The 13,023-nt window shown below is 36.2% G+C and overlaps 1 protein-coding gene across 1 annotated transcript; it reads left to right on the forward strand.

The window, feature by feature from the left end:
• Positions 1-2,192: 2,192 nt before the first annotated feature.
• On the forward strand, positions 2,193-7,819 carry aire (autoimmune regulator). The gene is made up of 13 exons (XM_039675967.2): positions 2,193-2,358; positions 2,504-2,678; positions 2,763-2,897; positions 3,884-3,949; positions 4,040-4,153; positions 4,315-4,454; positions 4,823-4,944; positions 5,686-5,752; positions 5,920-6,018; positions 6,448-6,569; positions 6,665-6,737; positions 6,818-6,901; positions 7,024-7,819. Exons 1-13 carry the CDS (start codon positions 2,212-2,214, stop codon positions 7,102-7,104), a joined length of 1,425 nt encoding a protein of 474 aa, XP_039531901.2. The 5' UTR covers positions 2,193-2,211; the 3' UTR covers positions 7,105-7,819.
• The last annotated feature ends 5,204 nt before the right edge of the window (positions 7,820-13,023 follow it).

Here is a 13,023-nt window from a genome sequence, read left to right on the forward strand (position 1 = left end):
TTGTACACTAGTTGTGCCTTCTGTTATTGTGGCATCACAATGCAAAGCTTTCATTGTATGGCTACCTGAGAACACTTACGTTATAGAAGGGAAGTCACTGTGCGTGACCAGACAACTGACGGATTTATGATCTTGATCTGTGATAAAATTGTTGTATTTATACCATCCAGCCAATTCACAGTGGTTGAGAAGAATTGCAGAATAGTCCCATGCGAGCGGAAGGTTGTGTGTAAGAACAGGAAGTTGCTGCTGATGGTGTGAGCGGATTGAATCTGTCAAAGTTGTTGCCGTAGGGTTGTGTAGAGCAGTGTAGTTGGCTCTTTATTCACTCTGTAAGGACATTTATGAGCATGACATGTCTGAAAAAGAAATAATAAAATCCATGTCTTAATACCATATTGTCTACTGCTGCAATGCTGAGTGATATTGATTTCATAACAGCTGTATAAAAAAGTGTGCACCTGTTCAATCAAGCAAAAAAGAAGGAAGTTTTGATGAACGTCTGTTTTCATAAATCTAAATTCACCCGCCTCACTATTTTATGAAAATTTAAGACAAATGCTATGTTCTAGGGATCAAAGTTGTCAAGTTGTTCCAAACCTGTATGAGTTTCTATCTTCTGCTGAACACAAAAGAAGATATTATGAAGAATGTTTCTAACCAGACGGTTGACGGCACCCATTGACTTTCTTGGTAGGAAAAAAAAAGTCAATGGCTACCGTCACCTGTCTGGTTACAAACATTCTTCATAATATCTTCTTTTGTGTTCAGCAGAAGAAAGAGGGTGAGTAAATAATGTCAGAATTTTCATTTTTCGGGTGAACTATCTCTTTAATGGCTAATTCACGTCTAGTACATTTATTGAGATGCACAGAGGCTGGGATTCCCCTTGGCATGGAAACTATAGTCCTCAGGAGAGACAGGTCACATGATTGAGAAATCGTTTCTTGCCCAACTGTGGACTTTCCAAGCCATACCGCACAAATGAGCATAAATGCGAATAAATGAGGGGCAGGTATTTTTATACGGCCTATAAGGTGTGAGTTAGTGTTTTAACTGTAAATAGAAATCCAATGTCACCACTTATCACAGCAGGACTAAAGGTCTTATGAATCAATGGCCCCTAGAGGCCAAGAGCACAAGAGCCATTTATCCACCAGAAATAAGGCACGTCAATCACTGACACCCATCACACCAAATAAAAGGAAAGCAGCTAGGAGATTACAGTATCGCTAGTCCTCATCACCAGCATCTGTTGTAAGTACTATGTTCATTTTCAGTGTGTTTAATGTCAGGCAAAAAATCGAAATGTACCGTTATTTCTAAAGGTTAAATGATGACTGATAGTTTTTTAATTATTTAAGATAGGGGTCTGTGACTCTCAGGGGTCTGCAGCAGTATTCATAATTACTGTTTAATCTCTTTTTTGTTGTTGAGAAAAATAAAAAGGTTAAATCAAAATACAGCATTTATTAATTTAAGTTTACTTCAATTTTCTCTACGCATTAAAAATGTATGTTACACTTTATTTTACAGTGTTACTTACACATCTTACATATAATTACTCTAGTAAAGAGCATAATTACAAGCAAGTAATCCTAAACTAGGGCTGTCAAACAATTAATCGCGATTAATCGCATCCAAAATGTTTGTGTTTACATAATATATGTGGGTGCACTGTGTATAATTATTTTAGATATAAAAATACACACACATGCTTGTATATATTTAAAAAAAATAATTTTGTGTAATTACTGTATAGATATTTATATTATATATAAATATTTTATATATAAATAATATTTTTTCTTAAATATACATGCATGTGTGTGTGTGTATTTTAATAAATACAAAATAATTATACACAGTTCACCCACATATATTATGTAAACACAAACTTTTATTTTGGATGCGATTAATCACGATTAATCGTTTAACAGCCCTAAACCCTAATCTTAATTATGTATATGTAGTTAATTAATATTACTCAGTTTTTAAATGTACTCACACTGTAACAAGGACATTTTAAAATGAGATTTGTATTAAAATTAATTATTGGTCAGTTCTGCTGTTTAAATACAACATTTATAATTTTTAACAAGGGTTCCCTTATCCATCTCTTTATCCAATAAGCAGTCCTGCCTGATTTGTTTAAGTATTCAGTGTGAGTATAGCTGTGGTCCATACTACAGGACTCCACATGTTGCAAGCATGTCTAGGGTGGAAGGTTACGGAGAGTCTGACCTGCGCTCACAGTTACGAGCGTGTAGGACTGAGATCGCCATGGCGATCCACGATCCTTTCCCACTGCTGTATGGGCTGGCAGATCAGGACATCATCTCTGAACAGATCCTGAGGGTGAACATTTTCATACAAAAGCACTATTTCAAGTCAACATGCATAATGTAAAGAATGTCTTCATGTTTTAATCGGATGTTTGTGCAGTCATAGTTAGTTCCTGAAATGCTAAAGCAACAAACTAATACTATCACCGACTTATAAGGAGACTTTAGAGCGAAAGAAAAAGGATGGGATCCACAAAGCTGTCTACTCACTGCTCACTTTGCTACTGGACCAAGATGCTACTGTCCTCCAGGCCTTCTGGAGCAATCTCTGTAAAGAGTACAATAAGGATTGTTACCCAAAACTGGAAACCCTGTTTTCGAACCTCCCCAAAGGTACAGTGCACAGGCCTGGCTAACATACAATGACTGTTGTTGGAGGATAATGACAGTTTAAGTAATGATAATCTCATTTGGCAGGGTTAAAGCAGGTGGCCAGACACACTGGGACACGCTGGGACCGCAGCCAGTCAGGCAGAAAGAAAGGGGTGGCCGAAAAACACCTGACCCACCGGTCCCATCACCACACCAAGAAAGCCATAACCTCCAGCTCAGGTAATGGACACACAGGATCTTATCACTCAGGTTCAGGTCATACCAAAATGGTGCAACTATGGGTGTCATTCCTGGCACTTCTTCCTTCAACTGTGTTATTTGATAATCAATGCAATTTTCGTTTAGTTTAATGGATTAACCAAACAAAATTGCAACCGATTATTATTTATTATAAAACCTGCTTATGTTTTCACTGTTAGGCTATTACTACTACTCACAGGCCCAATAATGTGGAGATGCGTGTCTCATGACGGTCGAATCAATAAACCAGTCAATTTTACTTTCACTTACGGTGATGTGTATGAACTGTACCCTTGTAGCCTACTATTGAATTATGAACGGTGTCAAGACCATTGGTGTTACACATATTTATATGGATTTAAATCAGAAAATCTGTGTTGTTTTAACTCATTTTTGGGTCAAATATGGACAAACCCAAACGCTGGATTAAAGGAGTAGGTCACTTTTGAAAAAAACTTTTGCTGATAATTTACTCACCCTCATGTCATCCAAGATGTCCATTTCAATCTTTCTTCAGTCAAAAAGAAATTAAGATTTTTGATGAAAACTTTACAGCATTTTTCTCCATATAATGCACTTCAGTGGGAACCAAATGGTTTAAGGACTAACGGTTCGAGAGATACTCGATTAACACACAGACGGCCAGACAGACAGATGTTCCTGCAATTTATGGATAGATGTTCCCTTGTAATCTTTAATGAAAATTACTTCCCCTTATCTCTTCTCTTTTCTGATGAGTTGTCTACTGACGTGAGGTTGGGACGAACTGTCACTCACAGCAATATCATACCACAACCATTCAAGCAATTCTCAATGGACAAAATCCCACCTTGCTTTTTTTCTTTCCAACATGACTTTAACACAACCAATAAATCTCTGACACATTCCAGTTTGAATGGGCATGATTTGATGCTTCAAGTTTCAAACATGCCAGTCCTGATAACTTAATATCTCTACTGATCCAGGAAGCAAAGGCAAGCCATTGAGGAAGACAGATGGTGCAGCACTTTCTCAGGTCTCAGTGGGAAACGGTAAGCACTTGATGCTTGAGTGAAATGTATAATTAGATGACTAAATATTATTGTAGATGAATGCATGAATTAATATGACTCAAAACGCAGGGGTCCAGGCTGTATCTACCTCAGTCCAGAGGGCCGTGGCTGTATCTGCCAGTGAGCATCCCACTGGCTGCGGGACAGTAGAGGGGATTCTGATCCAGCAAGTCATTGAGTCTGGTGAGCTCAGCACACTAACACAGTATTGCCAGACTGTGATGTAAGCCTTTACTTAGCTAATGCTAGCTCTTAGCGTGTGTTTTGATAGTGTAACCTTGCGGTGCAAACACTTTGGCGGTCCACTTTGGCAGCACAGTTGTCTCATTTGCACTTTCTTGCAGGAGGTGCCAAAAAATGCATCAAGGTTGGAGGAGAATTCTACTCTTCTGGTAAACTTGATGAGACTGTTGGAGTGCACAAGGCACAGACTGCACAAAACTATAGTCACCAGCAGGGAGAGCCAAGCACCAGAGTCATGGATGTAGGTGACCAAGATTCATGGAAAAGTACAAATACAAAAAGCGTACATGAAAAATATCATTTAGTTGTAAGTTGCCTTCGTGTTAACTGGGTTCAGAAAGTACACTCAAAAAAACGCTGGGTTGTTTGAACCCAAATTTGGGTCAAATATGGACAAATCCAAATGTTGGGTTAAAAAGGCAATTCAAAAAATTACAGTTTAAAGTGAAAGTTGAAGTTTTTTAACCCCAACTTTTTTTTTTTTAAAGTTGACATTTTTAACCCCAACATTTGGGTTTTTCCATATTTTACCCAAATTTGGGTTCAAACAACCCAGCATTGTTTAGAGTGTAATTCAATATTTATCACGTTTATGATGCATATGTCCAGGTGGAGCATAATGATGATGAGTGTGCAGTGTGTAAAGATGGTGGGGAGCTCATCTGTTGTGATGGGTGTCCTCGCGCCTTCCACCTCACCTGCCTGGTGCCGCCCCTCGCCTCCATACCCAGGTACAGAGCAGTCATGTGATACACAGGCCACTGACTCTACTAAACCTAGAGCTGACCTCATCTTTAAACTTTATCTGTCAAGTTTAAAACAGTGTTGATAAACACTGAATCAAAAAAAGACTAAATTTCATGTCACAAATTTTAAATGAATGTTCAATGTCACAAATTTAATCTGATAATTGATCCAAAATAGTGTAGAATCGGAAATATTTATTATTTCTTTTAAATCATTATCTTATTTTTAAATGTCACAAAATTCTTAAAACTGTTTATTTCCTGGTTTAAAAATAAACAGGCCCCCAGGGGGCCAGGACCCATTAGTGGGCCTAAGCTAACTTCCAAAAGAGCTAGAGATTGACTTAAAATCTATTACGGTGAATGTATGATTATTATTGATACTTACTGATTCATGTTAATAAATCTGAAATATTATTAATAAATCCTTAAACTGTTATGTAGTTTTAAGCATGATGTAACTATTATTGAAATATATTATTTTGAATGATACAATTAATATTAATAGTATCGTATTAATAATATATTACAACAATCTAACTTAATAAAAATTATCAAATAAAACATAAAAAAAGAAATATTATTTACCCTAAATAACTTAATTTATCTAACACATATCTATTTTATGTTAACTAAAAAAATGTAAAACAAGTTGCCTTATCATAATTAGTGTGAAACACTGAGATGCGCATCTCTCACTAGTTTTAGAAATGTGTTTGTTTTCAGTGGTACATGGCGCTGTCAACTATGCCAAAGCAACAGAGCGAAGGACAAGACGTTCAACCCCTTGCCGGTAAAACATGACAAGATTCCCATTAAATTGATTGAAAACAAAATTTCCCATTTGTAGTAACTAAGTGAACTAGAATTACAGTTGGTCACACATACACGTACAATATGATGAGCAGTGGTGGGAGATTATTATAAATGGCAGTAGTAACTTCTCTGCTACAATTTTAGCCTACAGTTCACCCTCCAGTGACAGAGACAAGCTCCAGCTCAGCTGTGGACTTCTCCTTCTTCTCCTCCCTGTCCTCCACAGTCACAGCTCCACCTATGGTAGGCTAACACTCCCATGTGACTCAATAAGCCATACGATACACTGACATTTAAGGCCTGTTTACAAGGACGATAACTGTAAAAATTAAGTTTTAATAATCTTTATAATTCTATGAGACTGTGGAAGTCCACATCACAACTATGGCAATAATGATCATTGGAATCACTTTCAGAACGATAACCACCTGACTTTAAAGAGCTCAAGCATTTAAGGTGGCAGACAACAAAAATGCAGTGCGCTCTTGTAATAAACAGAGCTTTATCATATCTTGGCGTGGATGCTAACATATTTACTATCGTTATTCAGCCTAAAATGTTAAAGATCTTATTCACACACCCTCATGTCATTCCAATCATTTGAATTCTAAATCCAATCATTATAATCATGTATGGCAATTTCAGGTGTTTTTATGTCTAATCTTTATTTAGTCTTCAGATGGTCAAATGGTTGGGATCAGGATGGCTTGTGGAATTTGTCATCTCATCCAGGGAGAGCTGATCACCTGTCCTCAGTGCCTGCAGAGTTATCATGCCCTCTGCAACTTCTCAAAGTACTAATCTTATTGTATTTATTATAGAATAATTGTGAATTGTATCATGCTTTGAAGCTCAGTTTCTCTCTCTCTTCCCCTAATGGCCTCTTCAGTGGAAAGACCAGATGTAGGAATTGCTCCAGGTGTTGGGGTCCTGAAAGCGAAACATCATCAAGGAGTCTTCAGGTATCCCATATACACTAAAATAACACTTTTGGGTCTCATAACCTAACGTGTTAGTGTTAGATGATTTTTTATTCCCACAGGTGAGTCAGCACATGAGTGATCAGGGCTTAACACCATCAGAGCAGTTGTTCAACAGAGATGAAATGGACTCTATAATGGGGGAGGTGAAGTCATGCTTCTTAACAGTATAAAAATAAATTAATACATGCAAGTGAGCAATGGAAACTGTATATACCTGAAGCCCCAGATGAGAAGCCTAACAATATATTTGTCTTGATGAATTCAGAGCCCTATAGATGGGATCCTGCAGTGGGCTTTCCACAACATTTCACGTCCTCTTTCTGAGTCTCAAGGCTATTTCCAGTGATTCAGCGAGTCGAATACATCTCTGCTGTGCCCAAATCTCAGCATTCCTCCTCGGTGTCTGATGGGCTCACATGAAGAATAGACCACATAGTTTCAATAATGTTTTGGGTCTAGATCTCAAAAGTTAGTTTCTCCCGCAGGGTGTCTTCCCATTATTGTTTGAATGATCTCAAACTATTTTTTGTGAAAATAAGTACCATATACTGTATATACAATACAACATTTAACTTCAACCAAACCTAAAATTAAGAAGATAATTTTCAACTTCCAACATTAAAATGAAACTTGATGTTAAATTTTAATTTCAAGTACTGTACATCAATAATAAAGGCATTGCATTGTAAGCGTCATGTAATACAGTACATGTAATCAAGTATGTAAATACACATGACTATGGTACAGCATTGTTGCTATGTTAGTCATGGTAGACTTATATATTTTTTGCAGATGAAAATTAGGCTGTGGTGGATAGACTTACTGTGGCATGTTACAATGACATGCGCAGTACAAATATAAATACGTCATAAAAAAAAAAAAAAAATCTGTTTCAATGAGATTTTGTCCAAAGAGAGACTTTTAGAAAGATGTTTCATCAGCTAAATAGTTGCTGTATCGTTAAACAACAGTACAACACTTCTGTCTCTCAGTCTTTTTATTCAAAAAATAATTATTTCACTACCCTGAATAAGTTTTATAGAAGTCCTTGGCTAAAAAAAGGTTGAAGACCTCATGGTCTTGATAATTATGAAACCCGGATTTTGGGACAATGGTCCAAGCATGAATAAATGGATTTCCACATAGCAAACATGGAAAACATGTTCCCATCTCTGCATCACTGTCGTGTGTGTGTGTGTGTGTGTGTGTTTTAGACCATCGAAGTGAGGACAAAAAGAGCGTGAAGTGAGGTCATTTTAGCCAGCCCTCACTTTTTAAGACCCTTTTAAAGGCCTGTTTAAGGGTCAAGACTTTGTTTTAAGGTCAAGGTTCTAATTAGGATAGGTAGGGTTGAGGTTAGGCACTTAGTTGTGGTAGGTAAGGAGCTAGAGATTACACTGTGTCAATAAATGTTCTCACAAAGATACATGTACAAGAATGCTTGCATATTCTGTGTGCAAAGGCCTGTATACACTCACTTAACGGATTATTAGGAACACCATACTAATGTGTTAATTACATACTAATGTGTTAATTAAAGTTAATTACAGTTATTACATCAACCTGAAAATATATTTTGCCCTACAGATATTGTATTTTAGTAATGTACTACATCTGATCCACTACCCAGCTAAATATAGTTTATTAGCAGGCTATAGTTTGCCATCTGGTAATTATTGGAATCCAGATTATATAAGTAAGTGGTGTCTGACTTGTTGCCAAAACATTTTCTAAGAATTTACCCAGCTTTTTTTCCCATCTGGGTAATTCTGTTCAACTGGGTGAAGTTATGTGAGCAAAAGCTCTGTTTATATGCCAGTTCTCTGTGTACTGTTACACTTCAGTGGATAAGGGCACAAATACAGCCATTTTATGCAGGCTAATATTGACTTCACTGTGCCATTATATAACAGAGGTTACATGGAAGTGAAATGAGGGTCATCCATCTTGTAACAGAAGTAAGGAAATAGGCCTAATACAATACATCAACTAAGAAAAGACCTGCAAGATATGCACTCTAAAATGATTACGATATAAGCCGCTTTATTAAACTGTGTTGCTTATGCAAGAGGTCACCTCCTTCACTCAAGGTTCTTTGAAGGTTATGAGACATCTGCTGATGGGAAATGTAGTGCAAGTTAATCCAGGTAACGAGACAGTATCCTTATTGTTGTAGTCATTGTCATCTGTGTGAACAGGCCTTTAGTCTGCAGAAGCTCTACGATGGACACTCTGAAAGTTATAGTAACTAAAATCTTCCACTCCACTTGACTTGTATCTATCTCGATAACATTGAATCAGTGAGTTGAACGTTATAGAACTGATTCAATTCAGTGTGTGAACAAATTATTCCGATCAGCTTTGTGAACTGGATCAAATGATTCCTTGAAAAACATCCAAAAGAATGATTTATTCATAAACAGGATGTCGCTAGTTTTTCTGTCAATAACAACTTAATATTTGGTTTGTTCAATGTTATCATAAGACTTCAAGACTTAATAATAGTATAGCGACACATTTTAACAGCTATACAGTACGTTTAATTATTTTAATTAATTATTTTAATTATTGCTTTTTTTTGTCATTTGTACCTTGATGGCCCTCATTTTATTTTTAATATATTGAAAAGAATGATCAGGATATTCCTTGGTTTTGCTACACAGAAAATGATCCAAGTTTAGAGCAACATGAAGGTGAACGAATGAATCTTTCCTTTTTGTTTGAGCTATGCTTTTAATCTACATCATATCTGTGTGCTTTGTTTTGGCTCTAGTTCCCCTTGACTTATAACATCCTCTTTACAACAATTGGAGCTGTTTAAAACATCAGGACAATTAAATCAGTCAAAAGACAATGCAAATGTTTAGTGAAGGCTGGCACAAATATGTGTTTTGAGTAATGGTGTGCAATAGCGTGGGAATTATGGGAGGAATGTGAAGGGCATGACCAACAGCATATCACAGGAAACTCACAGAGCGCATCCGGCGAAGACAAGAGGGGTAACAAAACAACAGCTTTAAGAGTGAAAGACTGTAATAACATCTCTGTTAAAAAAAATTATTTGATCAACATGTTATGACAACACATGCTGTCATAACTAATAAGTTGCTAATAATGTAATAAGTTAATGTAATGTGAGTTGAAATGACTTAAACACCCAAATTGATTGTACTTAAAAATTTAAGGCAACATTTTTTTTTTACTGTGAAGATCATCACTAACCACCTGAGTCAAATTATTCTGTTGAATTCAAGAAACAAAAACATGTGACATATAAAAACTGCTGAAAGGTAAATTGCTATTAGAAGTGTACTGAACTGTCCAAGTCATAGCAATTAACAGACAGTTAAATACACATTACCTCAGAACTTATCTTAAAATACACATGACAGGTATGTGGAGAAATGACAAACATGTGGTTCCCTGATAAGACACTGTTTGTTTTTGCATAATTGCAGTATACCATTCATTTGAAAGTTATGCAGAATACGTGCCTCTTAACCTTTTATATAGCTCTATTCACATTCCTCTGTGCTGGCTTGCACTAGATTTGTCAGAGATGAGATAAAATGCAGCTCTTACTGGAATTATTGTTATGCATTGCAACTAATCTTCACTTTCTCATTAAAATAGACAGTTTGGTCATGGGGTTTCAAGCTAACTTAAAACAGGTGAACTACTAGACATTATGTTGGGAGTCATTCCAGTAAATGGAGATACCAGGAACAGAAGTTCAATTTGGATAATTTTGCATGCTGCTATGCCTTAAATCTGCCAATAACTATTTTTTTTTATTTTCCAGCTGGAATAGATGTGCAGAACTATGAATGGAAAGGGGTCTTGGTACAAAAGGCTTGAGCAATCTTGAAATGGTTACAGATCTCTTTTTGAGGTCTGATTTTCAAATAGACAAAAAAAGAACAAAAAAGAGAGTTGTTTCTGCATGGAAAAGACTTGTAGCTGAATTTATGGTGGCAGCGTTGAGGAAAAATGAGCATCAGGTGTATCCCATAACTGTTGCCAGCAGTGATTCTTTCTCACACCCAAATGCTCCTGTTGTGAATCTGGAATGGGTTGCCGATAAGACTGTGACTGAATGGTAATTGGAATTTGTAGTTCAGGAAAATGAACAATGTGGATTTGCAAAAGTGAGACAAAATGGCTTAGCGCCCCTGTGTCCAATTCTGCTCCTGAAGGGGCCACTGTCCTGGAGAGTTCAGCTCCAACCCCGATTAAACACACCCGAACAGCTAATCAAGGTCATAATAGCATACTAGAAACTTCCAGGCAGGTTTGTTGAGGAAAGTTGGAGCTGAACTCTGCAGGACTGAGTTTGGACACCCCTGGCCTAGTGTGATTTATCCCACTGGCTAATTTCAATGACGTGTCATAATGCTGTGGGGTGTGTAACAAGGTTTAAATCCCAGACAGCAATTTAGTGCTGGCCCAGATTACACTGTAAAAATGAATATGCTTTATCTAATAAAAAAAATTGTGGCAACAGATTACAAGCAATATTATAAATTAAATGTAACAAATTAGAATTGAATAATAATTAATCAAATTAATTCATTAAAAGTTAACCATTTAAACTGAGTGTAACCCACTCAAAAATAGCTTACTAGCAGTTCATTACATTTTTAGTTTAGTATCTGATTTCTTGATTGCTTTAGTTGTGTTTTCCCTGCACACCGTATTCGTCCAGTAGGTGGCAGTGGTGGCACTGCATAGAGAGGAAAGCTGATACACCGACTCTCGGAGAAGAATACACAGAAACCGCGAACAGCAGGACGATAGAGCTGAAGCCTCTTTCCATTTTGGAATAATAGTTAAAAATAATATTTAAAAGTTAAAAGTGTTTTTCCCACCAAACCTACTTTTAAGGCGGAAATAACAGAGCAAAGGGTCGAAATTACAACGAGTTTACCTACTTTTGTGATTTTTCTCCGGTGAGTGTTTTATACGTGCTCGTCATTTGTGTTACTAGCAGACATGGCGTGATAGATACAATTAATGAATTAAGCATGTAAAAGTTGTCTTTATTTTTTCTAGTTTGCTGTAACTCAGTTGTTTAATGCATTGTGTGAAAATGTATTGATGAGATATGTACTCTATAAGCTAAACAAAAACCTTGAACATGTCAGAGTTTAATGATTTGAATTGTTATTTCATGCTATGTTGAAGCCATGTTACCACGTGATATGCTAGTGCTTGAGTTTCATGAATGTAGTGAATGTATAAATTGAAAATAAGGATTTAAACTACTAGAGTTCATGAATATGAGTTCCAGTTCATGAATATGAGTTCTATTTCCAGAACTAGTTAATTTACAAATTATTGAGAGAATAATTCATTGAATGTTGCCCGCTATGCAGGTTGGGTTTTTTTTGGATACATGCTTTGAGAGGGAGTTCCATTGGACGGATTCACCATCGGACACGCGAGGTAGAAGAGCAGAAGGCGTGAAGGATCATCTTGCCTGCATCACGAACTGCTTCTACTCATCTTTTCCTCATTGCATTGTGCAGATAAGAGATTCACTCCACTAAAAAACAAAAAAAAAAACACTACCCGGGTAGATGGACTTTATTTTATTTTATTTTTTAAGGTTATTCAGAGCTCTGAAGTTTTTTTATTTCATATTTTCTCAACTTGCGTAAGAAACAAACAAAAAGTTGAGAACTGAGAGAAACACTGATTTTCACAACTAAAAGGACACTATAAAGAAAAGATAAACAAGGTCATAGTGGTTGATATTTGATGTTCAATAAATGCCGGCTATATGTTCTGAGTAAACTATTTGGTACTTTCATTTGTCTACTCCTCCTGTAAAAAAAAGTTCCTTAGAAAGGTAGCACTTCACTTTACATTATAATAAGTGCCCCTTACATGAGTAAAACTTACAACAACAACCAAAAAAACATAAATTTGAGTCACCATTATGGTGATCGGTGTTTGTTTTAAATGACGTTTTTCTCCTTCAGGGATTCTGCTTGTTAACATCAGGTGTTGGCAGTATAAAATAAATAGTTTTTAATTAATCTTTGACGTCTGTCTGTTAGTGAGATATTTTTGTTAAATTTTTTGGTGTAAACTTTACTCATTTTAAATGGTTAACTTTTAAGGAATAATTTGATTAATTATTACTCAATTCCATTTTGTTCAATTTAATTAATAATATTGCTTGTAAATCTATTGCCACAATTCTTTTGATTAGATAGAGCATATTTATTTTTATGATAGGCCTACAACTGGTAAGTGTGGT

The sequence above is a fragment of the Pimephales promelas genome, chromosome 5 (assembly GCF_988280905.1).
Source record: "Pimephales promelas chromosome 5, fPimPro1.hap1.1, whole genome shotgun sequence".
NCBI lineage: Eukaryota > Metazoa > Chordata > Actinopteri > Cypriniformes > Leuciscidae > Pimephales > Pimephales promelas.

Bases quoted from the DNA above. Each gene is read 5' to 3' on its own strand.
- aire (XM_039675967.2), top strand. From the start codon at position 2,212: ATGTCTAGGGTGGAAGGTTACGGAGAGTCTGACCTGCGCTCACAGTTA. The intron at 6,019-6,447 runs GTAGGCTAACAC...ATCTTTATTTAG, and splicing joins CAGTCACAGCTCCACCTATG to TCTTCAGATGGTCAAATGGT. The intron at 6,570-6,664 runs GTACTAATCTTA...TGGCCTCTTCAG, and splicing joins GCCCTCTGCAACTTCTCAAA to TGGAAAGACCAGATGTAGGA.